Source organism: Fusarium phalaenopsidis, assembly GCF_050370095.1.
Source record: "Fusarium phalaenopsidis strain FUZ10S chromosome Unknown contig_32304, whole genome shotgun sequence".
NCBI lineage: Eukaryota > Fungi > Ascomycota > Sordariomycetes > Hypocreales > Nectriaceae > Fusarium > Fusarium phalaenopsidis.
Genome location: NW_028145404.1, coordinates 2,706,242 through 2,730,147, shown reverse-complemented (window position 1 = coordinate 2,730,147; position 23,906 = coordinate 2,706,242). Strand labels below are relative to the sequence as shown.

The 23,906-nt window shown below is 54.8% G+C and overlaps 9 protein-coding genes across 9 annotated transcripts; 5 read left to right on the top strand and 4 right to left on the bottom strand.

Annotated features, from left to right (window-relative positions):
• Positions 1 to 294: 294 nt before the first annotated feature.
• Positions 295 to 5,407, top strand: LRP88_10115 (chromatin-remodeling ATPase CHD1; the record flags this gene model as incomplete). The annotated part of the gene is made up of 5 exons (XM_083246583.1): positions 295 to 706; positions 788 to 916; positions 981 to 4,643; positions 4,878 to 5,211; positions 5,272 to 5,407. The coding sequence occupies 5 exons, from the start codon at positions 295 to 297 to the stop codon at positions 5,405 to 5,407; spliced, it is 4,674 nt and encodes a 1,557-aa protein (XP_083097696.1).
• A 3,052-nt stretch (positions 5,408 to 8,459) lies between these two features.
• On the top strand, positions 8,460 to 8,825 carry LRP88_10114 (uncharacterized protein; the record flags this gene model as incomplete). The annotated part of the gene is made up of 1 exon (XM_083246582.1): positions 8,460 to 8,825. One exon carries the CDS (start codon positions 8,460 to 8,462, stop codon positions 8,823 to 8,825), a length of 366 nt encoding a protein of 121 aa, XP_083097695.1.
• A 286-nt stretch (positions 8,826 to 9,111) lies between these two features.
• On the top strand, positions 9,112 to 10,176 carry LRP88_10113 (inositol monophosphatase family protein; the record flags this gene model as incomplete). Its single annotated transcript, XM_083246581.1, has 1 exon — positions 9,112 to 10,176. One exon carries the CDS (start codon positions 9,112 to 9,114, stop codon positions 10,174 to 10,176), a length of 1,065 nt encoding a protein of 354 aa, XP_083097694.1.
• Positions 10,177 to 10,268: 92 nt separating this feature from the next.
• On the bottom strand, positions 10,269 to 13,963 carry LRP88_10112 (AAA family ATPase peroxin 1; the record flags this gene model as incomplete). The annotated part of the gene is made up of 2 exons (XM_083246580.1): positions 10,269 to 13,787; positions 13,847 to 13,963. The coding sequence occupies 2 exons, from the start codon at positions 13,961 to 13,963 to the stop codon at positions 10,269 to 10,271; spliced, it is 3,636 nt and encodes a 1,211-aa protein (XP_083097693.1).
• A 478-nt stretch (positions 13,964 to 14,441) lies between these two features.
• On the top strand, positions 14,442 to 17,090 carry LRP88_10111 (DNA replication licensing factor MCM7; the record flags this gene model as incomplete). The annotated part of the gene is made up of 5 exons (XM_083246579.1): positions 14,442 to 14,490; positions 14,547 to 14,803; positions 14,857 to 14,984; positions 15,036 to 16,953; positions 17,007 to 17,090. The coding sequence occupies 5 exons, from the start codon at positions 14,442 to 14,444 to the stop codon at positions 17,088 to 17,090; spliced, it is 2,436 nt and encodes an 811-aa protein (XP_083097692.1).
• Positions 17,091 to 17,348: 258 nt separating this feature from the next.
• LRP88_10110 (mitochondrial 37S ribosomal protein mS29) lies at positions 17,349 to 18,789 on the bottom strand (the record flags this gene model as incomplete). The annotated part of the gene is made up of 2 exons (XM_083246578.1): positions 17,349 to 18,127; positions 18,285 to 18,789. The coding sequence occupies 2 exons, from the start codon at positions 18,787 to 18,789 to the stop codon at positions 17,349 to 17,351; spliced, it is 1,284 nt and encodes a 427-aa protein (XP_083097691.1).
• A 414-nt stretch (positions 18,790 to 19,203) lies between these two features.
• LRP88_10109 (ribosome biogenesis protein RRS1) lies at positions 19,204 to 19,800 on the top strand (the record flags this gene model as incomplete). Its single annotated transcript, XM_083246577.1, has 1 exon — positions 19,204 to 19,800. One exon carries the CDS (start codon positions 19,204 to 19,206, stop codon positions 19,798 to 19,800), a length of 597 nt encoding a protein of 198 aa, XP_083097690.1.
• Positions 19,801 to 20,719: 919 nt separating this feature from the next.
• Positions 20,720 to 21,418, bottom strand: LRP88_10108 (Rho GTPase-activating protein; the record flags this gene model as incomplete). The annotated part of the gene is made up of 1 exon (XM_083246576.1): positions 20,720 to 21,418. One exon carries the CDS (start codon positions 21,416 to 21,418, stop codon positions 20,720 to 20,722), a length of 699 nt encoding a protein of 232 aa, XP_083097689.1.
• A 52-nt stretch (positions 21,419 to 21,470) lies between these two features.
• On the bottom strand, positions 21,471 to 23,143 carry LRP88_10107 (uncharacterized protein; the record flags this gene model as incomplete). Its single annotated transcript, XM_083246575.1, has 3 exons — positions 21,471 to 21,477; positions 21,528 to 22,299; positions 22,411 to 23,143. The coding sequence occupies 3 exons, from the start codon at positions 23,141 to 23,143 to the stop codon at positions 21,471 to 21,473; spliced, it is 1,512 nt and encodes a 503-aa protein (XP_083097688.1).
• Positions 23,144 to 23,906: the final 763 nt, after the last annotated feature.

The window sequence follows — 23,906 nt, the reverse complement described above, 5'->3', positions numbered from 1 at the left end:
ATCGATGCTTCTCGCTCATTCGGATGCCCCTGCGACCCCGTACCCGACACCGTGGCCGCCCAAGCTTCCCAATTGCGATGTCGGGTTTTCATCAGCCTTGCCATCTACAACGCACGCGGGATGCGACAAGTGAACCATCTCCATCGTTGTTCGCGTTTCCGGGCGCTTTTGGCACCATTCCTGGGTCGCCAGAGTCGCCTCGTTCCGTTAATCCCTCAACCGCACCTGCTGGCCCAGAACATTGGCTAACATCGTCGCGTCTCTTAGCAGGTAGCCTCTGCCATCGCCATCATGATGTCCACCCCTACTTTTGGGGGTCCTTCCAATGGACATTTATCTCCAGATAATCAAATCAGCATGTCGTTCGATACAGGCGACAATGTAACAGATAGCGACTCCCCTGATGTCCATGATCATACGCTTGACCAACCATCACCGTCACCTTCGGACGATGCGAACGAGACCTCGAATATGGCCCAGGACGATACACACATGTCGGAGAGTGAACCTTCCAGCGAGGACAACGCGTCCGAGGACGGTGACTTTGACATGGAGGAGAGCCTGCCATCTCAGAATGACGACGCGGTTGAGGACCGCGCCAGCTCCACAGACTCGAACAGAGCTTCGAAACGTAAAGTACCCATTGAGGAGGATGAGTATATCAAGGCCAATCCAGAACTCTATGGATTGAGACGAAGTGTAAGAAGCGAAAAATTTTCACCGCCATCTTCTTGGCTAACAAGCACTTGCAGACTCGACCTCGAGAACAACGTAAAATCGTACGTAGCCATGCTGAATCCATCTCGAGGAGCGTTACTGACCAAGTCGCGACAGGTCGAGTCCGATGACTCCGAATCCGAACCTCCCGTCAGCCGTCGTACGGTCAAGCGACGACGTGTAGAAACATCCCGTCCTTGTAAGCACCCCCTTTCCCCAGATTCTACTCGATCGCTGCGACTCAGGCTAACACGGTCACCTAGCTTCCAAGATAGGTACACCGACATTACGAGCGTCAACAAACGACTCCGACTCCGACTCAGACACATACGGCGGCGCTCGCGCCAAGAGCCTCCAGAAGAAGGCTCGACTGCAGCGCGAGGCCCAGCCTTCTCTCGCATACGCCGAAAAGCGCTGGTCAAGTCGTCGCGCCGCGCAGGTACAACAAGGAGCTTATGAAGAGAGCGACTTTGACGAAGAAGAAGACGAGGATGACCTCGCCCCTGCCAACTACGTCGTTGACTATGTCGACGATTCCCCATACGTGGAAAAAGTAGTGCGGTATCGCCCGATAAACGGGCAGGACTTGACCTATGACATGACCAAAGGTGATTTTGAATACTTCATCAAATGGCAGGGCAAGTCTCACTTGCATGACACCTGGGAAACACTCGACGACCTTCGCAATGTTCGCGGATTTAGAAAGGTCGAGAATTACTTCAAGAAGTTCGTTGACTACGAGCTGGACATCCGCTTTGGCGACGACATTCCTCCCGAGACCAAGGAGCAGTTCTTCCTTGACCGCGAACGAGACGACGAGGCCTACGAGGATTACATCAAGGTTGAGCGAGTGGTTGCCACAAGAAATGGCGAAGATGGCGACGAGTACCTTGTCAAATGGAAGGGCCTCACCTACGAGGAGTGCACCTGGGAAGCTGCAGCGGACATCAGCGACATGTTCCAGGACCAGATTGACCAATACCTTGACCGCGCCTCTCGTTCATGGCAGTCGGACCGCAAGGAAACCAACCCTGACACACGGTCAAGGATGGTCAAGTTGGAAAAGCAGCCCGACTACATCGTAGGCGGCGAACTTCGGTCGTTCCAGCTGAGAGGTCTTAACTTCCTCTGCCTCAACTGGTGCAGAGGTAACAATGTGATTCTCGCCGATGAGATGGGTCTCGGCAAGACAGTCCAGACCGTGTCATTCCTCAGCTGGCTGCGCAACGCTCGCCACCAGGAGGGCCCTTCACTTGTGGTTGCCCCTCTCAGTGTCATCCCCGCCTGGTGTGATACTTTCAACAACTGGTCTCCAGACCTTAACTACGTCGTTTATCTGGGACCTGAAGATGCCCGAAACATCATTCGCGAGCATGAGCTACTTGTGGATAACAACCCGAAGAAGCCCAAGTTCAACATCCTGGTCACCTCGTATGAGTTCATCCTCCAGGACTGGCAGTTCTTGCAGTCCATCAAGTGGCAAACCCTTGCCGTCGACGAGGCGCACCGTCTCAAGAATCGTGAATCCCAACTGTACAGCCGCTTGGTGAGCTTCGGTATCCCGTGCAAGGTCTTGATCACCGGAACACCCATCCAGAACAACCTAGCCGAGTTGTCAGCCCTACTCGACTTCTTGAACCCGGGCAAGGTGGACATTGATGAGGATCTTGACTCTTTATCTGCCAGCGATGCGCAAGAAAAGCTTCAGCAACTCCACAAGGCCATTGCTCCTTTCATTTTGCGAAGAACCAAAGAAACCGTCGAATCCGATCTTCCACCCAAGACTGAGAAGATCATCCGCGTCGAGCTGTCAGATGTCCAACTGGACTACTACAAGAACATCCTCACTCGCAACTACACTGCCCTCTGTGATGCGACCAACGGTCACAAGAACTCTTTGCTGAACATCATGATGGAGCTCAAGAAGATCAGTAACCATCCATACATGTTCCCAGGTGCCGAGGAAAAGGTGCTTGCTGGCAGCGTTCGCCGCGAAGACCAGATCAAAGGCTTGATTGCCAGCAGTGGAAAGATGATGCTTCTTGATCAGCTTCTCTCCAAGCTCAAGAAGGACGGCCACCGAGTCTTGATTTTCAGCCAGATGGTCAAGATGCTTGACATTCTTGGTGACTACCTCTCTCTACGAGGGTACAAGTTCCAGAGATTAGATGGAACCATCGCAGCCGGACCCCGTCGCATGGCCATCAACCATTTCAATGCCGAAGACAGCGATGACTTTTGCTTCCTTCTCTCGACCAGAGCAGGTGGTCTTGGTATCAACCTGATGACTGCCGACACTGTTGTCATCTTTGATTCCGACTGGAACCCACAGGCCGATTTGCAAGCCATGGCCAGAGCCCACCGTATCGGCCAGAAGCGCCCCGTGAACATCTACCGTCTTGTTTCCAAGGAAACAGTCGAGGAAGAAGTTCTTGAACGAGCACGCAACAAGCTTCTGCTTGAGTATCTGACGATTCAGGCTGGTGTCACGGACGATGGCAAGGCTGCATTCAAAGAAGAGCTCAATAAGAAGGGTCTCAAGGTCGATGGGCCCTCTTCATCTGAAGACATCCAGATGGTCTTGAAGATGCGTTCCTCCAAGATGTTTGAGCAGAGCGGCAATCAACAACGCCTGGAGCAACTCGACATCGACTCGATCCTCGAGAACGCCGAAGTTACCAAGACCAAGGTTGACGACAAGATCAACCTTAGCAGTGGTGGCATTGATTGGGACAACTTCATGCAGATCACGGATGTCAAGGTGGATGACATTAATCTCGACTGGGATCAGATCATTCCTGCTGAGAAGCTTGCCGAAATCAAGGCTGACGAAGAAAAGCGGCAACACGAGGACTATCTTGCCCAGGTCGCGGCTGAGAGTGCTCCCCGAAGAGCCGCTATCAAGAGCCGCAACAGGGAAACTGATCGTGCTGACCGGTTTAAGAAACGGCAGAAAGAACAGCGAGAAAAGGAAGAGGAAGAACGACAGGCCCTGGTCGCAGACCCCAAGAGGCCTTTGACAGACAAGGAGCAGCGTCTTCTCATCAAAGCCTACTTCCGATTCGGCTCAATGGACGACCGCGGTGAGGAGATTATCAGAGAGGCCAAGCTCAAGGAGAGAGACCAAGAATACGTCAAGTCGGTTCTTGATGAATTCATCAAAGCAGCCAAGGAAGCTGTTGATGACAATTATATCACTATGGTGGAGGAAGAGAAGAGGCTTGGCAAGACACTGACCAAGAAGGATCGCAAGGCTGTTCTGATTGACTTTGGCGAGCTAAAGAAGATCAACGCCGAGACGGCCATCGAGCGGCCCAAGCAACTTCAGCTTCTCCGACAGGTCATCAACGGGCACAGCGACTGGCGAGCGTTCCGCCTTCCCGACGCCACCAAGGCTGCCAACTATTCTTGTGCATGGGGTGCTAAGGAGGATGCCATGCTCCTGGTTGGCATCGACAGACACGGTTTTGGTGCTTGGCCTCAGATTCGCGACGACCCTGACCTGGACATGACGGACAAGCTCTTCCTGGAAGAGCATCGTGTCGAGAAGAAGGAGGAGCGTAGCAAGGCCAATGACAAGATGAAGGCGCCTGGCGCAGTACATCTTGTTCGTCGATCTGAATACCTGCTCTCAGTCCTGCAAGCGAAGCACTCGAATGATCGAAGTGTGCAGCGAGCCGTGGAGAATCACCACCGAAACAACAAGAAGCACCATCTTGTCAACGGCCACCGCGGAAGTGCTACTGCATCCCCTGCACCCCAAGCCAGCAAGAAACATCGCGACCGTGATCGGGATCATGTTCATGGCGACCATCGGTCACGCAGCTATGCCGACGAGCGTGGAACTCCAAGGCCCGACTACAAGCGGAAGCATGTTTCCCATGAGGACAGCCGGAGCCCCAAGCATCGTCGGCTGGATGATCACCGTCGATCTGGCAAGCACGGCGACGATAGGGACAGAGCTGAGAAGCGTCGACATCGCGATGATGATGACCGAAGACCTGAGAAGCATCGTCACAGCCACGGACATCGTGATGAACGGCGTGGTGACCGGCATCGTGATGATCGTGACCGCGAACGCGACCGTGACCGAGAGCGAGAGCGAGATAGAGATCGTGAGCGTGAGCGTGAGCGTGATCGTGATCGGGACCGCGAGCGAGAGCGAGACCGCGATAGGGATCGTGTGCGCGAGCGACCCCAAGAATCTCGCCCTCAAGATGAGCGCCGAGCCAAGGCTCTTCGTCGACTGGATGAGCTTCGGCGAATCGGTGACAACAAAGACCAGAGGGATAAGGATAACGATGCGATGATCTGGTTCCTCCTGAAGCCCGTCAGAGAAAATTTCGAGAAGATTCTGTCAACCACCAAGGACAATGTCAAGTCGAGCAAGGAACGAGCCTCCATCTTTGGAGTGGAACTGGTAGTTATTGGCACATTCCTGGACGAAAAGTTGCCGGCTACTGCTGCGGACGAGGGTCTCAAGAGCAACTTTTGGTGAGTACAGCTGCGTTGATACAGCCTGACTTGTAACTCGGACTAACATGTTTGGTGTAGGGACTTTTTGGCAGCGTTGTGGCCAGTCGACGACACCAGCAAGAGCGTGACAGGCAAGCGACTGAGCAACATGTATCGTACGCTGCACTCTCGCAACAAGGGCGGATCCAGCTCGACCAAGACCAACGGGGCCTAATGAATGGTCTCATCTCTCAGAAGAGACCTCAGCTCAGCACGACAGGTCTTTAGAGACACTTGATTACGAAGGGAAGGTGAATTGTGTTTCACAGCAACTCAACATAGCATGTTTGTTTTCAGCATGGTTTTGGCGTTTGGTTGTACAGATGGATGGCATCATGTTGCACGCAAGTACGTGGAGCGGAGAGGCTGAGATCATACCCCGTTGCATTATAGGACCTGTGGTGGAAGGAGTTGTCGCTGCTGCTATGCTATGCTATGCTATGCTATATGGCCAAGCTTGGCCAAACTGATACATACGAGGACAGGCCTTGCCTGGCTGCTAATGAGCATGCCTCGCGTCTCTCTTACCGGAGCAGGCTGTCTTCTTTTTCTTGTTTTTTCTTCTTCTTTTCATGCAGCACGACCTAGAGGCAGGCAAGCTATCGGACTCACAGATGATGTGATGGATCTGGCCAACTACAGAGGGTCGATGAATGGCTGCTCACTGCCAGGGATGAAAGGCAGGCAGAGCAGAGGCGAGGCGAGGCGAGGCGTACAGGTGCAAACGAGCCCTTGTTCTTAGATGAAAGATGTTTTACAGGGCCTGTGGAAAAAAAGGGGCAGGACCAGCAAGAGGCTTCTGCTCGGTGGCATAGATATGGTTGAAGCTATAAAGTACATGACAAACTCACTGTGCCCTTGACTGCTTGACTGGTGAACAAGCTTTGGCTATAGGACCTATACCTATATATCGATATCAAGTGTCATTGATGTCGAGGTTGGTAGTATTAGGCTGTGGTGTAGACTGGGATATTGGTTACCACCGCTTAGAGAGCATCTTCAATACTGTATGATACGTTTCTGCCCCTGACTGTGACAAACCTTGAGCGGTATACATTGTTCCTAGCCTGCTTCGTGATGCATCGTTATCATTCCGTCACCGTGGTCGGCCTCCCGCAGTATCTTGGAGCCAACCACACAGCTCATAGCGATAATTAAGAGCTTAAAATTAATCATTATGAACTGTGCTGGTGTTTCTACAGAAGCCACAGGAAGGTTGGAACTTGCTAGGGCCTGATGAGCGATGAGTAAGGTCTGTAAGAAACTCCCCTTCGCCAAACATGCTCCTTCGAACTATGAGATGGAAATGTCTGGCCTTGATCTGGAATCGGATTGCGCCCGAGCCATTGCTCTTCTTTTCTATCTGGGGAGGATCGCTTCGAACCCTCACAAGAATTTCATCCGACGTCAAGAGGCGGATGCTAGCTGGACACTCTCTCTTGACAACGAGAGGCACTTGACTTCTACGATTGGATTGCTGTCATGTATAAGGGACGATATCAACAATGTCACAGCCGTATGCGTCGAAGAGAAGCTGCCTGGAATGGCCATCATGGTAGCTGCCAACGCTAAAGACGCTGGGCTCTCGTCGCCATACCTACCTTCGGTCAAGTTGGGGTTGGACAATGTCTTTTCCCAGCTCAAAGACGCCTCATGTAGTAAGTAAAGAATAAGGCCCTCGGAGGTATCTTTGATAACATAAAACTAAGGCTCTCGCGAGGAACTCGAAGCCAACGTGTTCAAGGCTATAGTGTCAATGTGTCGCTGGCGGATCCTGTCGAGGATTAGAATGATAAATCCCAGGAGTAGGCTGCCGATTAGGAAGCTCCTAGAAGAAGTCAACATGGCAATGTATCGACTTGTCGGTAGCGTCAACCAAACGAGGTTCTTGGCACTCAGCAAGCAGTTGGTATCTCAACTAGCCGAGTATCGCGTCACTTTCATCCCTCCAAGCAGCGACGATTGGGCTCTGACCCCGGACGGGGATCTCGGGTCCATCATTGAAACATGCCATGGAATTTCCGAGATACCAAACATTGGTGGCCTGCTGCTTAACGAGGTGAGCCACGTCAAGCCACGAGTGAACCCGAATATATGCGAAGCGGTTCTCAACATAATCCGGAAAGTTGCAAGCTCGCGAGACAATACGAGTCTATCTGCCAGACCACTACTATCGTAGTGAGCTTGGAACCCTCAGCGTTTGTCCACGATAGTTCTGCGGAGCGACCTAGTCTTAGGGCCATGCTGGACAAGTTGAAAGTCCGGCATGGAACAGGTTGGCACACTGACCAGGTGGTCAGGAAGCTGTCCAATCGCCTCGGGAGTGAGTATGACTATCACCAGGGACACATCGACCAGCTGATGGACGATCCCAAAGTCCATGCTGAAATACAGCTCATATGGTATCTCGAACAGCACCAAGGCTCGACGCCTCCACGGGTGATTGCCTCCAACAAGGATGCCTGTTATCTCTGCAACGCCTTTATTGCTTTCCACGGGAAATACATCATACCAAGAACACATGGCAGGATCTACCCCGGATGGCGAATGCCATCTGACGGACTGTGGGACGTGAAGATAGGCTTTTTGCTGGAGCTGGAGCGCTTGGCTGTGGAAAGGATCAATAGCATCCTCGAGAAAGGAGTCAAGAGGGTAGACTATCCACTTGAAAGCACGGCACCGTCAGCTGCTGCATCGGGAGTGTCGATTCTGGCGCAGCGGGAAGATGACGCTTTGGGGAATATGTCAGAATCCTCCGATAGCGAAGAGACGGTTGTGCTTGAGTGTGAGTAAAGCCGGAGTCTTGGACACGCAAGGGGGCACAGATGAAAGATTTCCATTCCTTACACCACCGCTCTACTAGACGGGATGGTTCTGGCAAGAAAGAACGGATGACTCCAGATAACAATGAGGTTGAGAGAAGTACAGATTCTGAGCCTTTGTCTAGGCCTTCACCTGGGTCTGCGTCCAGGCCTTTGACTCTTTCCAGGCCTTTGTCGTTATCAAGGCCCTTGTCTGGGCCTTTGTCTAGCCAGGAGCCTCAACACCCGCCAGCAGACGAATATAAAGATGCTGGTAGGTATTCTACGCCAAAGGCTCAAGTTTTCCAATCGTCTGAAAATTTGCATCACTCAACAGTCGAGACAGACGCGGAAAGCAACCCAAGTGTTGGATCTTAGTTGAGCCAGATTGTAAGCCCAGAGACGTACGAAACACGCCTTTCAAGCATGTCGACTCCTGCCTCGCTGGGTAAGAAACCCTACGAAGAGAACGAGGCTGGTAATAAGGACGCCTGGAGACAAGTTGAAAAGGGTCGACGAGAAGTTGTGACCCTGCCTGATTCACTTGAGCTATTTGTCGAGTACACGACAGGTACCTCTAGCACATCACGGCACCTTAGGTTCAAGGCGAGGCGGTTATCAGAGGAAGAAGCGGCGGCAGCCTTGAATGAGGGTGCTCTAGTGTATGATTTGACAAGCCTGGGATACGAAGAGGTCAAGGTCAAGTCCAGCGGTGGCATCATGATGAGAGTTGGCGACCAAGTCTTTGTTGCCCATCTCGACGAGTTTGTGGCTCCTACGCATGCGACATGATTTGTGTAAGTGAGGCGATCTAGACGTGTTGTTTGCAAGATTCTTGCAGTTTGCTAGGTAGAGTCGCCCGTGTTTGGTGTCGATTGTGTTTCTGTGGATCCGTGGAGCAAGCATCATGATTGATTGATCCGATTCATCACCGCCTCATTTTCAGATCATGTAACGTCCACCAGCAAGAGCACGTGGCCATATTCATTACCTACAAGTACGAGAGGATATCCAAACTATTTCAGCATATTTAGCTAATTCTCATCAGACATACTAATATTCTTTACACATATTCATCATGGCCGCCGCATACGCCCGTGAGCGTCACATCGCCGAGCTCGCAGTCCTCAGAGCCTCCATCCTCACCAAAAAGGTGCTCTCCTCCGTCAGCGGCATTTCAAAGGCCGACGCCTCGCCCGTCACCGTTGCCGACTTTGCCGCCCAGGCTATTCTCATCAGCGCCTTGACCAAGGCCTTCCCCGGTGACACCTTTGTCGGCGAGGAGGACTCTGCTGCCCTGCGGAGCGATGCTGCGCTGAGGGACCGCGTATATGAGCTCGCCTCTGGGGCGCATCTGGAGAGTGAGGAGGATGAGGCGCTGTTGGCGAGTCCGGCTTCGGCGGATGAGATGCTTGATTTGATTGATCTTGGAGGTCGTGGTCAGGGAGGAAGGACTGGACGCTTCTGGGTTATGGATCCTGTCGATGGTACGGCGACCTTTCTTCGAGGCGAGCAGTACGCCGTTTCTCTGGCCTTGATCGAGGACGGTCGAGAAGTCGTTGGCGTGCTGGGCTGTCCCAACCTCAAGCCCGTAGATGGTGTTCTCGCAGAGTCAACTGTCGACAAGGAGGGACTCGGCCTTATGCTCACGGCCGTCCGAGGCCAGGGCGCAACAATCCGCACCATGAACTTCAGTGGTCTTGAAGAAGCCCGCCCGCTTGAGGGTCTTGACAAGGCCTCGAGTCTTTCAGACGCCAGAATCGTCGACTGCTCCTCGAGCAAGACGTCCCGACACGACTTGATCGCCAAGCTCGCCGCCTCGTTTGGAGCAGTGTACCCCAACACCGAGGTGTGGTCGTCGCACATCCGGTACGCCGCCCTGGCCGTCGGCGGAGGCGACTTCCAGCTCCGAGTTCCCTCATCCCCGGACGTCCGAATGTGGATCTGGGACCACGCCGGCGCTCAGCTCATCTTGACCGAGGCTGGGGGTAAGGTCACGGACCTGGACGGCAAGACCATTGACTTTGGAGCTGGAAGAGACTTGAATCAGAACCGGGGGTTGCTTGCGGCGAGGGGAGGTATTCATGCCACGGTCCAGGAGACATTGGCCAAGATCACGGCAGAGGATGAGGCCTCGCGTTAGGCATAGATAGAAACCATAAACAAAATTGCATATATAAAAGGTGTTCTATTTATCCATCGTTAAATCTCGCCGCCATTATATGTCCATACATGTTACATCAAGCTGCTTCGTCCCCCAATCTCCATGCTGCCCTGCCCGTCCTTCATCTGTCCACTCCTGCCCACCACAAACTCAGTATAGATCCTCTGCAGCCGCGTCTTCTCCTCGGAGCTGATGCTCGCCCGTGTGTTGTCAAGCGCCTTGATCAGGTGCTCCCACCCGATCACCACCTCCCGCTGTTCACCGGCCGACGCCTTAGCGTCCGCGTTTATCGCCGCCGCCGGGGCACCGTGAACCTGCTTTGCCTTCTTGCGCGCAATCTTGATCTCGTCCAGTTTGGACAGGATCGCCGTATTCTCGACGAGCGCCGCTGACTTGCTCTTTGGGGTCGGCTGGTCCGAGAGCTTGGCGTCTTCTCCGTAGCGGAACTGCACAAAGCTAGGCGTGCTGTTTGGCTTTCCACCGGCTCCATTCGTACGCTTCGACGTGACTGTAGGACCATCCACGTCTAGCACGTCATGGATTGCTTCCAGCTGCGCATTCGACACGAGGGCCTGAAGATCGGCACCCGAGAAGCCCTCGGTCCGTCGGGCGACATCCGTCAGGGGTCCGTCAGACTCAGTCAGCTCATCCGAGAGCCGGACCTTCTGGAACAGGGCCTTGATGATATCGACCCGATCCTCCAGGGACGGCATGTCGCAGAGCAGGGACTTGTCCAAACGACCAGGACGGAGCAGAGCCGGGTCGATCAGGTCAGGTCGCGAAGTGGCTGCCAGAACATAGACTCCGGACAGTCCCTCAGCACCGTCCATCTGAGTCAGAAGCTGGTTCACAACACGATCCGTCACACCGGTAGAGTCATGTCCTCTCTTGGGGGCGATGGAGTCAAACTCATCAAAGAAGAGTACACAGGGCTTTGCTGCCTGCGCTCTGTCAAACAGGTCACGTACACTCTTCTCCGAGGCTCCGATATACTTGTTGAGAATCTCGGGTCCCTTGACACTGATAAAGTTGAGCCCGCACTCGCCAGCCACGGCACTCGCAAGGAGAGTCTTGCCGCAGCCGGGATATCCGTATAGCAGAAGACCAGATCGTAGTCGTAGAGGACACTGCGCAAAGATTGGTGCGTACTTGGTTGGGTACTGCAGCGTCTCGAGCAGCACCTGTCGTGTTTCTTGAAGGCCGCCGATCGACTTGAAGCTGGTCGAAGAGCTCTGAAGAGTTACGTTCCTCAGTGAAGCCGGTGTGAAGCCCTTCAATGCCTTGTCAAAATCGGTCCTGGCGAAATGGACAGGCCCCGTGGAGTTTGGTGACTCGGCAATCGCCCGGATGATGGCTTCGTTCCTCGCTCGAGAGACGAGCACGCTGATATCACCGGGCATATATCCATCCGTAGAGCCCGCAATATCCAAAAAGTCGAGATCTGAATCCAAAAGGAATCCGCTGGTCTTTGCCGGTGGGTTCTCGCGGCTTGTATGACTGGCACCGTCCATCCACGCGCCACTGTCGTCTCCCGTGCTGCCATCGGCAGTCTGCGGTCGACTCTCGTCGCTGAACTGGGTTGCCGCCTCTTCCGCCGTCATGGCGTCTTGCATCACAATAGACTCCATCACTCGTCGCCTCGCCTCCTTGTCGGGTGCCTTGAGCTCGATGATTTCGCGTACAACGTGGCCACTGACAACCACATTGTTGATCGACTCCTTGCCCTCAGCTGTTGCCAGAAGTACGACACCACTGTCTCGTGTGCAGTATTGCCTGACGATCGAACCTAGAATCTCTCCAACCTGTCTGCTCCGCCCATTGTCGTTTCCAACTTGGAGCTCTGTCTCCACAGGGCACAGCTTATCCAAATCATCAAGAATCACAACAGCCTTCCCATTCAGTCGCGCACCCCAGCTTGCAGACATGAAAAGGCGGTTGAGGGTTTCCTTAATCGTCGAGATCCTTGTCTCATCGTTGACAAGCTTCCGGCACGGGTAATACAGCGTATGGAATAATGATTCTTCCCGCAGCTTCTGAGCCAAGTGCCTCGCCACACATGTCTTTCCTGATCCCATACCTCCAGTAAGAAGGACTGATGATAGATGCACAAGCTGAGACTGGAGATTGTCTAGGAGTGAGTCGATTCCCACGAGAAGTGAGTCATGGGTAGGCTGTCGCTCGAAGCCGTCCGAGTCAGATACCCATGATGGCCGAGGGGTAGGTGGCTGGAAGTCGATGGCCAACTTGGGGTCAAGGCCCATTATCCAGTTCGTCGCATCCTTTTGTTCTTGAAAGTCTGCGCCGTAGGTGAACTTGATGATGCCGCCTTCCCAGCCTTGAGGTGGATCAAGGCCATCGTATACGCCCATAACAGCACCGTCCGTCAACGGTCCTTGAAGGAGTCCATCAATGCCTCGCGAGGCATTGTAGATCTGACGGAATCGCCTGGCAGATTCCTCCTTTTCAGCCTTGGATTCACCACCGAACCGAAGACCCTCGACCGTCTTGGCGCTTGCAGCAAACGGGAACACCTTGACCCCTTGAACCGGTCCTTTGGGCAGCTGTTGTGGTGCCGCCTGAAGCTTCACGACGCCACCCACCATACCGGTACACCCAAGGGTTGCACATAGAGGCGACGAAAGAGCAACTGTCTGGCTATTTGGAGGATCAATCCACGATCGCAGGTGGGCAATCACCCTTGACGACGCAGTCATGCCTGCTGGAGCACCACCTTCTTCCGGCTGGGGCTGTAGAAGGCCTGCGGGTTTAATGACATCCACCACGACATAGTTGACCCCCTTAAAGGCATCGCCCAGCAGGAGGTCGCGGTCAACCCAGACGCTGAAATCCTGGGCAAGAGGTCCCTCGTCGAACCATTCTTCACAAGACTTCCTGTCAACACCACGGAGAAACATGGTAGGCTTCCGCTCCTCCCTGGTACTCCGTCGGCGCACAGTACTCGTACCGCTTCGCTTGGATTTTGAGGTGCTCGCCACGCTACGATGGTCACCAGAGCTTTGAGAACTCTTTTGCCTTGTCTTCGGCGCGACGATGACTTCGGCATCGGGGGAAATCTTTGCAAACGGCGAGTCTGCAGGAGGAACAGGATCCAGCGACAAGACTTTGATATTCGCGGTCGATGTTGGGGAGAGATGCAGCGTCAATGCGTGAGGAGCGACGGGCGTCTCGCCGAGTTTGAATGAGGGGTTTGGGAGCGCACGAATCTGGGAAATGAGGTTCAACTCGAGGAATGTCGCGTGAAGTTCAATAATCTCCCAGTCTTCTGGCGTAAGAGGTTCAATGTTGATGGTATGCGCCAGCGGGGGATCGAGGTGGACGGTGGCCATGACCTTCTGGCCCTCCGACAACCCTATCGTCTTGGCAAACGTCGCATCAAGCTCGACTAGTTGAATATCTTGGTCGCGCGAAGATCCTCTCGAGCCATTGAATCCATCGCGTGTAGATGGCGGCGCTGCCCTCCTCTTGCTGGGCATGCCGGTCCATCCCACGAAGGCGGATCGCTGCTGGGAGCTTGTTCCACTCGATGCGGCATCTCGGAAGCTGAGTTCGACGACGACGTTTTGGACTGGCTGTGAATATCAAGTCAATACGCTGTCGAGTCAAAAGGGGGCTGAAGGCAATTGCTCACAGTGTTGACATTAACCAGCAGCGAGACCAGCGTCGAGGGGAGGTTGACCAAGCAGTTCTTGAGATGAGCCAGCGAGATCTCCGCCGACACGGACTGCGCATTCTTCTTGGGAGGCATGATGTATCGCGTATAGGATTAGAATGCAGCCAGCGTCATTGCCTTCGCAGGAAGAAAAGGTTGAACAAATGTTGTCTGTCGAAAGAGTTTGGGGACCTGGCGCCGAAAGCACCTCCGACCTGGACTCCGTTCCCGTCCCGCAGCCGAGGCAGCTCACACGTGCTCGGGTACTTCCCCGTTCTTCCCCAGCTTTCTTCTGTCCTGGGCAGCGATGAGGGACCCTTGCGCTCCTTCTTGCTTGCAGAAAAGCCGACGCTGTGGCGCAGGCCCATTAAACTCTGCATGTGGCGGTGCAGCCCAAAACGCGAAACGACGCGTTGGTTCAGCTGTTCGCGTCGAAGGTCCAGCGCAACCGTCGTTGCCCTGTGGCCCGCCCCAGCCCACTCAATTTGTGCATCGCGATCGCATCTCTCCATCTGCATAGCTTCACAACTTCCCAGCGCTCATCGACTTTGCCTCTCGCACAAGATATTTCACAATGGCGCTGCGCGAGTTCAAGGCCCCCGTCAGCTACGAGAAGCAGCAGCGTGAGGATTCTTTGAGGCCCAAGCTGTAAAGGCGACCGATACTAACAACCATCCAGATGCATTCCAAGACTTCTTGACGGGCTACAAGACGTCAGCCGAGCAGACCATCACAACAGCGCTTGGAAACATCACAATCGGCGAAGATGACCTTGACGATGATTACGACCCTATGGACGAGGACAATCAGGATGGGAACCGTGGTCAGAATAAGGAGCGCCGGCGGGCCCCTCACCACAAGTACAAGGATATGCTTCAGCAACTGGCAGACCGAGTAATTGACGAGGCCACAATCGATCTCGATGACCTAGCAATAGTACGGATTCCATGTCGGATTATCAACAACTACTAACCATATTGCAGTGGGAGAATCAGGCATTCGACAGCGACGACAGCTTGAGGCTTGTTGAATCTATCGAGATGAACACAAAACATTACGTCGAGATCGTCTCGAGAGCTGTGGATGCGGTGATGCCCCAGCCGAGCGTGGATGTGACGTAAGTTACTGAACCAAGTGGGAATGAGCCATACTGACCAGCCAACGATAGCTTCAAGGATGATGTCCTCGATGTGTTGATGGCGCGACGACAAGCCAGAAACCGAGAACTCGACGAGGCTGCCGAGCGTGACCCTACAGTAGAAGGAGACAAGTTCCCTGCCGAGCTCACTCGCAGGTATACCCTTGTCTTCAAGCCCAGGTCGGGCACCTCAAGCAAGCCTGCCAAGGCTTTGGCCGTCCGGCAAGTGCGCGGCGAGCACCTGGGTCATCTCATCACCATCCGCGCTATCGCCACTCGAGTTTCCGACGTGAAGCCAATTGTTCAGGTCAGCGCATACACTTGCGATAGATGTGGTTGCGAGATCTTCCAGCCCATCACCGACAAGCAGTATGGTCCTCTTACCATGTGTCCCTCGGAAGACTGCAAGCAGAACCAGTCCAAGGGTCAACTCAATCCTTCCTCAAGGGCCTCAAAGTTCCTCCCCTTCCAGGAGGTCAAGGTTCAGGAGATGGCAGAGCAAGTCCCCATCGGTCAGATTCCTCGAAGTCTTACCGTCTTTTGCTACGGCACACTTGTCCGACAAATCAGCCCTGGTGATGTTGTCGATATCTCGGGCATTTTCTTGCCTACCCCTTATACTGGCTTCAAGGCCATGAAGGCTGGACTCCTCACCGACACATACCTCGAGGCCCACCACATTCTTCAGCACAAGAAGGCTTACAGTGAGATGATTGTCGATCCTACGCTGGTCCGAAGAATTGAAAAGTACCGCCAGACCGGCCAGGTGTATGAGCTTCTCGCCAAGTCGATTGCTCCGGAGATTTACGGTCACCTCGATGTCAAGAAGGCTCTTCTCCTTCTCCTGATCGGAGGTGTGACAAAAGAGATGGGAGACGGTATGAAGATCCGTGGTGACATCAACATCTGCTTGATGGGTGACCCTGGTGTGGCCAAGTCCCAGCTTCTCAAGTACATCTCAAAGGTTGCTCCTCGAGGTGTCTACACGTCGGGTCGTGGAAGCAGTGGTGTCGGTTTGACAGCCGCCGTGATGCGAGACCCCGTCACTGACGAGATGGTCCTCGAAGGCGGTGCTCTCGTCCTTGCTGACAACGGTATCTGCTGTATCGATGAATTCGACAAGATGGACGAGACCGACCGTACTGCCATTCACGAAGTTATGGAACAGCAGACCATCTCCATTTCCAAGGCTGGAATTTCCACTACCCTCAACGCCCGCACCTCTATCCTCGCCGCCGCTAACCCTGTCTACGGACGATACAACCCTCGCATCTCGCCTGTCGACAACATCAACCTCCCCGCCGCGCTCTTGTCTCGATTCGATATCCTTTTCTTGCTTCTTGATACCCCTACACGCGAGACGGACGAGCAACTCGCCAAGCACGTTGCCTTTGTGCACATGAACAGCCGACACCCTGATATTGGCACCGACAATGTGGTTTTCAGCCCTCACGAGGTGCGATCATACATTGCTCAGGCTCGAACCTACCGACCCGTTGTCCCTGAGTCAGTATCGGAGTATATGATCAAGACATATGTCCGCATGCGAGACCAGCAACAGCGTGCTGAGAAGAAGGGCAAGCAGTTCACCCACACAACTCCCCGTACTCTGCTCGGTGTTGTCCGCCTGGCCCAGGCTCTGGCGCGATTGCGTTTCAGCAACGAGACCACTCAGGATGATGTCGATGAGGCATTGCGACTTGTCGAGGCTAGCAAAGAGAGTCTGAATAGTGATCTGGGCTCTGGCAGAAAAAATCCCGACGCCGTCAGCAGTATCTTCCGCCTGGTCAAGACATTGGCTGACACTGGTGCCTGCCGTCCTGATGATGTCGACGATGACGACCTCGGCATTGAGCTGAGCATGAGAAAGGTCAAGGAACGAGTTATTGCCAAGGGCTTCACTGAAGATCAGTGGCTCAACACCCTGGAAGTGTATGCCAAAGATGATGTGAGTTTACCACTGCCCAAACCATTAGGGTTAAGACTAACATTACTTGACAGGTCTGGCAAACTGCTGGCGGTGGCACGAGACTGGTGTTTGTCACAGGTGGCAATGATGTCCGGGATGATGATATGGACTTTTAAGAAGAGCATGACGTGTAATAGGAAGAGGCATCTGACGTAAGGGCCTGGCGTTCTGGCATATTAGGTAGATAAGGATAGTCTGCTGGTAGATCTTTGTCGACAATGATAAACTATTGATGAAGCACATGGAGCACCATTTCTAGAGTTGACGTGTGAGAGCGCAACATTGGCCAGCAAGCCACTTGGGAGGTTGTTGGAGCTGATACATGTTTTGAAGTCTCTACTCAGACACCGATATTGTACATTTCTAGAATACATTTACAGTCTCATCTGCATCAAGGCTGCCCGCTCCATCTCGCCCACGATGCCGTGGCCTCCCACGGTCCACTTCTCCGAGATGGTCCTCGAGTTGAGCACGTTGCGGAAAAGGCCGCTGGCGCCCCAGTACTCCATCAGGGACCGGGCCTCGTCCTTGGTGATGCCCTCGAGCCGGAGCACCCAACTATGCCTGAGAGCATCATACACACGCTCGTCGTACCCGCGCTCGTAGGGGTTGGGCTTGGGAACCTCGCGGCCAGCCTGTCCAGCCTCGAGCTGGGAGAGGACGAGTTCCTGCGAGGGGTGGCGGTGGGCGTTGTTCGCCGATGTGACGCCGATGACGGCTCCGCCGTTGGGCAGGGGAGCCTTGCCTGAGAGGGCATCGACAAAGAGACGCACGAGAGCAAGCTCGTGGGAGTGGACCTCGTTGAAGGAGGGGTCCCGGTAGTCGCTGATCTTGTTGATGTGGGAAAGGCCGTCGAGGGCAAAGAGCACGGGGGGGCGACCGGGCAGGGTGAGCTCGGTCCAGAGAGCGAGGAGGGTAGGCCAAGCGTACTCGGCCTCCTTGGCACTGAGGGCGAGGTCGGCGAGGGTGGCGCCCTGCTTGAGGTTGGTGAACTTGGACCAGTCCTTCTCAAGCTGCAGCTTCTCGAGGGCTGTGCGGTTGGCCCGGTAGATGCTCTGGATCATCTTGAGGCAGTAGACGGGCTGGGCGAACTGCATGGGCTCTGTGTCGGGGATGGGTGAGTACTCAGTGTTGCCGTTTGTCAGATCTTGACCTTTTGAGTAGTTAATATCATATTTCGGTCATGTTTAAAATCATTGTCTTCTTACCCTCGGGAATGTGCAACACGACCCAGTTGTTGAGAAGTGCATAGGCCATGGCCTGCAGCATAGTCATGCTCTTTCCAGAGAGCTTGCTTCCGGTCAAGACACACTTGAGAGCCTCCTTCTTCTCAGCCGAGGCCTCGAGCCTCTTCATCAGCTCAACCGTCTCCTTGCGTAGTAGCACATGCGGTCTCCGGAACAGGTTCCAGCTCTGTGTCGTCTTGAAGGCCTCGAGGGCACGGAGGTGATCCACCACGTTGTCGGGAATGGCAAAGACCTTTCCAGCACTCTCGTCAAGGGTCATGTTCTTCTGGTCCAGCGAGTCGAGGCCCTCGACGGGCAAGGCGCTGTTGTTGCTGAGCTGGATGCGCTTCCGGAAGGCCTTGCGCTCGCCGGGGTTGGGTTTCCGGACGGGGACGATGTTGGCCTTCTTCTTGTAGGCCTTCTTGACCTTTTGCGGGAGGTCCCGACGGCTCTTGATGGGCGGCGGCGCGGCGGCGGCTTGGACTGCGGCGGTGGTCGAGAATGGGGCGGCGAGGATGGGCTGGATGCGAGGAGCCCGGGGAATGGCCGCCGGCCTCACGAGGCACCGGAGCGAGTGGACGGACGCCATGATGTTGAAGGGCCTCGGGGTATATGGGATGGCAGGCAGGCGTTTTATCGTGGCATTGGCGCCAATTGGGCCGGTTCTGGGACGCTCTTCTCGCGGGGTTCGTCTCGAGCTGTGAGGTCTCAATGGGAAAATCTCGAGGATTAACCACACACCCCCGGAGCTGGACAGGGGTGGTCGGTCCGTGCTCGTTGTGATTGGCCAGTCAGCCGCTGTGTCGGAAAAACCCTTGTCCACCGCTCCGACGTCAATTTATCTTATCAGTTGGAAGATGTAGAAAAAAAAGTTACCAGAACCAGCAACGACGAGAGGCTGGGTTTGCGACAAGACATTCTCCCGATCCAAAGACGTACTCGCATTTCTCAACGTCCAACACATCCCACCACACGAATCGCCACCCATAAATCACCATTCACAATGGCGCTTCCCAGCTCCAGACCAAAGCTGCCCGTCGCAGTCGAAAAGCCCACTCCCTACACCTTCGACCTGGGCCACCTCCTCGCCGAGGACCCCAACCCCGTGGACCTCGACAAGACCGACCTCGAGCAGTCCCTCGCTGAGCTCGCCCGAGACGGCGCCCAGTCTCTCATCAACCAGCTCCTGACGACGTGCCCCCTCAGCTCCACCCCGGAGGGCGTGCTCCTCTCCCTCCCCGCCCCGAGCACCCGTCTCCCGCGCGAGAAGCCCGTCCCCGAGGCCAAGCCCCCGACAAAGTGGGAGCGCTTCGCCGCCAAGAAAGGCATCAAGCCCAAGACGCGCGAGCAGCGACGCAACCTGGCCTACGACGAGGAGTCTGGCGAGTGGAAGCGCAAGTGGGGCTACAAGGGCCTGAACAAGAAGGGCGAGGACGACTGGCTGGTCGAGGTGAACCCCGAGAAGGAGATGAACAGGAAGGAGGGCACCAGCGTGAGGGGCGACGGCCGGAGGGAGCGCAAGGAGAGGGTCAAGCGCAACGAGCGCATGATGCGCAAGAACGAGAGGAATGCCGTCAGCAAGTCCGGCAAGAAGAAGTAGAGGGATGGCAGATCAAGTTGAGGATGATGGAGCTGATATATAGCTCTGCAATTGCTGCTGTTGAGCATAGACGGCGTTCAGGATTGGCGTTACGAATCGGCATCAAAAAGCTAGTTACACACACACACACACAGTTCGGGTGGGAGGTTCAAGACAATCGACTTGTTTGGGTGGAATGAACAAGAATCCACTTGCGCCCTTTCATTTATGTGCTATCTTTCTTTCCCAATTTCTCGAAACTCCAACATTATATCATCACCCCTTCCTGTACATGACTCTCGCTTTCGTACATGATTATCTTCCTGGATTCTCAAAATGAGAGGATGTTCAGAGACTAGGGAAAACAACAGACTGCCAGACCTGGCCGTCTGCTTCCCAGTCTCATATCCTCCTCTCCCCAGCTTCTTTTCAAACGTGAGATCGGTTGCGTCTCCAACCCTAGAAACCCAGATTAAGCAACAAGATAGCATGTTCGAGAAACAAATCCACAATTGCGAAAACGCTAGGATTCCAAACCCAAGATTCCCCGCGAGATGAAGGGCAGAAAAAACAACCCCCTGACGATATCCTCCCTCAAATGCATTCATGGGGTATACCAAACAAACAATAGAAAAATAAACAGAAACAAGACTTTACTCGCTCCGGTACGGCAAGGAGACCCTCCCAAGACTTGTCGAAAACCTTGCTTGATCTCTCCTCGCCGTCACCACCAAGTCACTCTGCGGAAACGCCAGCGTCCGGAGCGATCAACCAGAGTACAAGAGTCGAAAGGCAGAAAAAGTCGTAAACGGCATGGCATCGTAAATCGGCTGGTGCTGAACGCGCATAGATCATCACGGGCTCTATCGTGGGTATCGGCATGAGAAAAAGGTGATAGCAGGCTCCATCCCATCGCGTTCAGCGAGTCAAAGGATGTCTTTTAGAAGCCGAGGGGTGACAGGGGCATGATAGGCGACAATGGCCGCATCTCCCTGTTATCCGCTGAGCTCCTGCCCACCTCACGGTCGCGGTCGCGGTCGCTATCCAGGGTCAGAGTAGTCGAGACGATCGACGTATTCGAGATGATCGAATTGTTCGAGACGACGCTTCCGTTGGATGGCGATATTTGGAGCTGCTTCTTTTTCAGCCTTGGCTTCTGATCTCCGGGACTGATGCGTCCTGACTGTTTGCTGCTGTCCGAAGACGATAGTTGTTGGCGTTCGATCTCTGGCTCTTGAGGCCTGGGCTTTTGCGGTTCGGCCAAGCCTCGTGGAGGAGGCTGGTCAAAGAGCATGTACTCTTCTTCGATGTACTTGGCCTCGTTCTTGCATCCTCGCCAGCAGTCGCGCCAGTCGCACACCAGAAACTTGAAGCAGAAGGCGTCGATCTTCATGCATGGTTGAAAGCAGATGCAGAGATTCCTAAAATCCATCTTGTTCTTGTCCGAGTGAGCCAGGAGAAGACTGAGGTGGCACGTGATGGCGAAGAGCAGGTAGTAGTTGAAGGGTGAGAGATTCGAGAGTTCTTCGATCAGCAGTTCAGGCACCTCTTCCGACCCAGCACACTCCCTTGCTATCCGGTCTTGGGCTGCCTTGGGGAACAGCTCGTCGGGCAGTTCTCTAAGCCAGGCCTTTAGCATCGAACCGATGATATTGATGTCGTACAAGTCTCGCTCGTCAAAGAGGTTAACGTCATACCCTGTTTTAGGTCAGCTGAGGTCTTGCAGTACTGATATAGAATACTCACGCTCATCAAACTTTCGCTGCCACTTCTTGATCTGCGGCCCGCTTCCCGGGACACGGTACAAACCTTCCACCTCACATCCCTTGTAGTTCAAGTAGTCAATTGCCCTCCAAGGGAAGGCAGGCATCCAGAACTCGGTCTTATCCCTAGAGTCCTCGAGTCGCTTAGAGATCCTGGTCAACCGGGTCTGCTCGACCAACGGCAGGTTGATAACTTTGAGTTGGTAGTGTTCGTCATCCACTGCATCTCGGTCCGAGTCCCTCCCACGCCCACCTTTTCCGCCAAACAAACGGTCACTCAGCATACCGGCTGCACGTGTGCCGGAGCTCTTCAGCCCATTGAGGAAGTTCGAACCTCCATTCTCGTTCAAGGAAGAGGGCTGAGTCTTTGACTCCTTTTCACGGTGCCCTCTTCTCGTCGAGGACGAGTCTCTTGGCGCGCGATCCTCGGATCGATTCCGGACGGCGGAGCTCATCATGTCTCTAAACGATCGGTCGGGCCCCAGAGGAGTGGTCTTTAGTGGAACAGAGTTGAGGTACAGCTCGGGCTCGTTGCCTTGTCGAGGCGATGGAACGGGGTTCAGCTCGGGGCTGGCGTCTTCCTTGTCGCGATTGGATCTGCTGCGGTTCAAGATGCCAAAGGGCTTTGTCTTGGCCTTCTTTGTGGATGACTGCGGTGATGCAGTGTCGAGGTCGCCGGCAGATGACAAAGACAGGTCGCTTCGCAAGGGATCGGCAGAGACGGGCTTGTGTAGGGAGTGGTCGGAGTAGCATGGATCTGTTCAAAAGCATGGTGTCAGCGGCTGGTTGCGAACCTGGGCTTGCGCGGGTGGGCTAAAGTATATTGGACCACACCCCTCTCACGAAAGTTAGATCCAGATTTACATACCTCCTCCGTGTCTCGGTCGGCTAGATCCGTCGCTGCCCCTCGACATAATCTGTGCTCTCGTCTCTGTGGGGTTGCTGTTGCTGTTGCTGTTGCTGTTGTTATTGTGGTGGTGGGCATGCGGCTGATACTGGTTGTTGGCCTTGGACTGCTTGTTGAAGTGAAAGAAGCCGTTCTTGGATCCCTTCTTGGGGTCGCTTGTCATGGGCCGCTGCGGCGGGTCGGGTCGCGAGGTGGTCTGGGGATTGGAGAGTGGAGGAGGGGGAAGTTGCTCGTTCAAGGTAGATGAGATGGAGGGATATGTCGAAGGAGGATCCTCGCGCGTATGCCTGAAGGACTGCTTCTGGGAGGAGGGCTCCTCTCTGCTCCTCTCGATAGCGACAGCGACAGCGGCTGTGGTTGGCGAGGGCTGTGCTGTTGCTGTTGCTGTTGCCGCTGCTGACGATGACGATGAAGTACCGGTTGCCGTCACAGCCGCCAGAGCTGCAGTCGATTGTGACACTTTCCGGTTCTTGACGCCTTGGTTCCTCAAGGGCGAGAATCGACTGTGGAAAGGAGAGGAGCGGGGGGACCGGGGCGATCTGGACTCGGCCGGAGACACGCCTGGGGAAGTCGTTTCAGCAGCTGGCGGGTCGCCCTTGTTGTTGCGTGAAGCAGCGGCGTCAGATTGAGACTGAGACGGAGACGACGACTGAGACGGAAGCGCCAGCGGCTGCGGTGCCGCCTTGCGACCCATTTTGGAGCCCTGCCTGCTGGCGGCGCAGCCTCCAGTCGCAGTCGCGGGCCTGCTTCGCGAGCGAGCTTTGGGCTGGGCCTCTGCCACACGAGGGGAGGCAGTGTGGGCAGAACGGAGCTGGAGGGTCAAGGGCGGGCCAGGGCGGCTACCGATTAGGGATTGGGGGTCTGTTTCTGGTGGTCTCGATCTGCGGGTCGCGGGTCGGAGGGAGAGCTGCGGAAAACCGTATGGAGGCGACTAGAACGGCAGGCGGACAGGGCAGAGCGCAACGGACGTGGAAGATTTGACGATTGGTGGCAGTGGTGAAGGTGGTGGCCGCGTCCTCTTGTCTTGGTGGTGGTAGTGGTGGTTCTGGCGGTGGTGTTGGGGTCCGTCAGGGGCAAGCGGAGAGCATGGGGCAGATTCGAATCGAGTGAGCGGGCAAGCAGTGCAAGACGAAGAGAAACGAAGCCGGGATAGTCTCTCGAAGGTTTGAAGGGTAATTAGAGGCCGTGTCCGTGTCGGAGCCCGAGCGAGTCCCTTGGTCTTGGTCTTGGTCCCTGTTGCGTTGCGCTGCGCCGGGTTGGGCGTTGCTGAGCTTTAGCTTTCGAATTACTCGATGAACTCTGCTGCTTTTGTGAGAGATTGGATCGTGGCAGGGTCTGTCAGTGCCAGTGCCCGCGCGCCAATACCAGTGCCAATGCCAGTGTCAAAATGCCCGAGCCCCAGCCTCAAGGCGAAGCACACCTACGCACGCAGGCTGGCTTGCTCACAAACTGTCGGT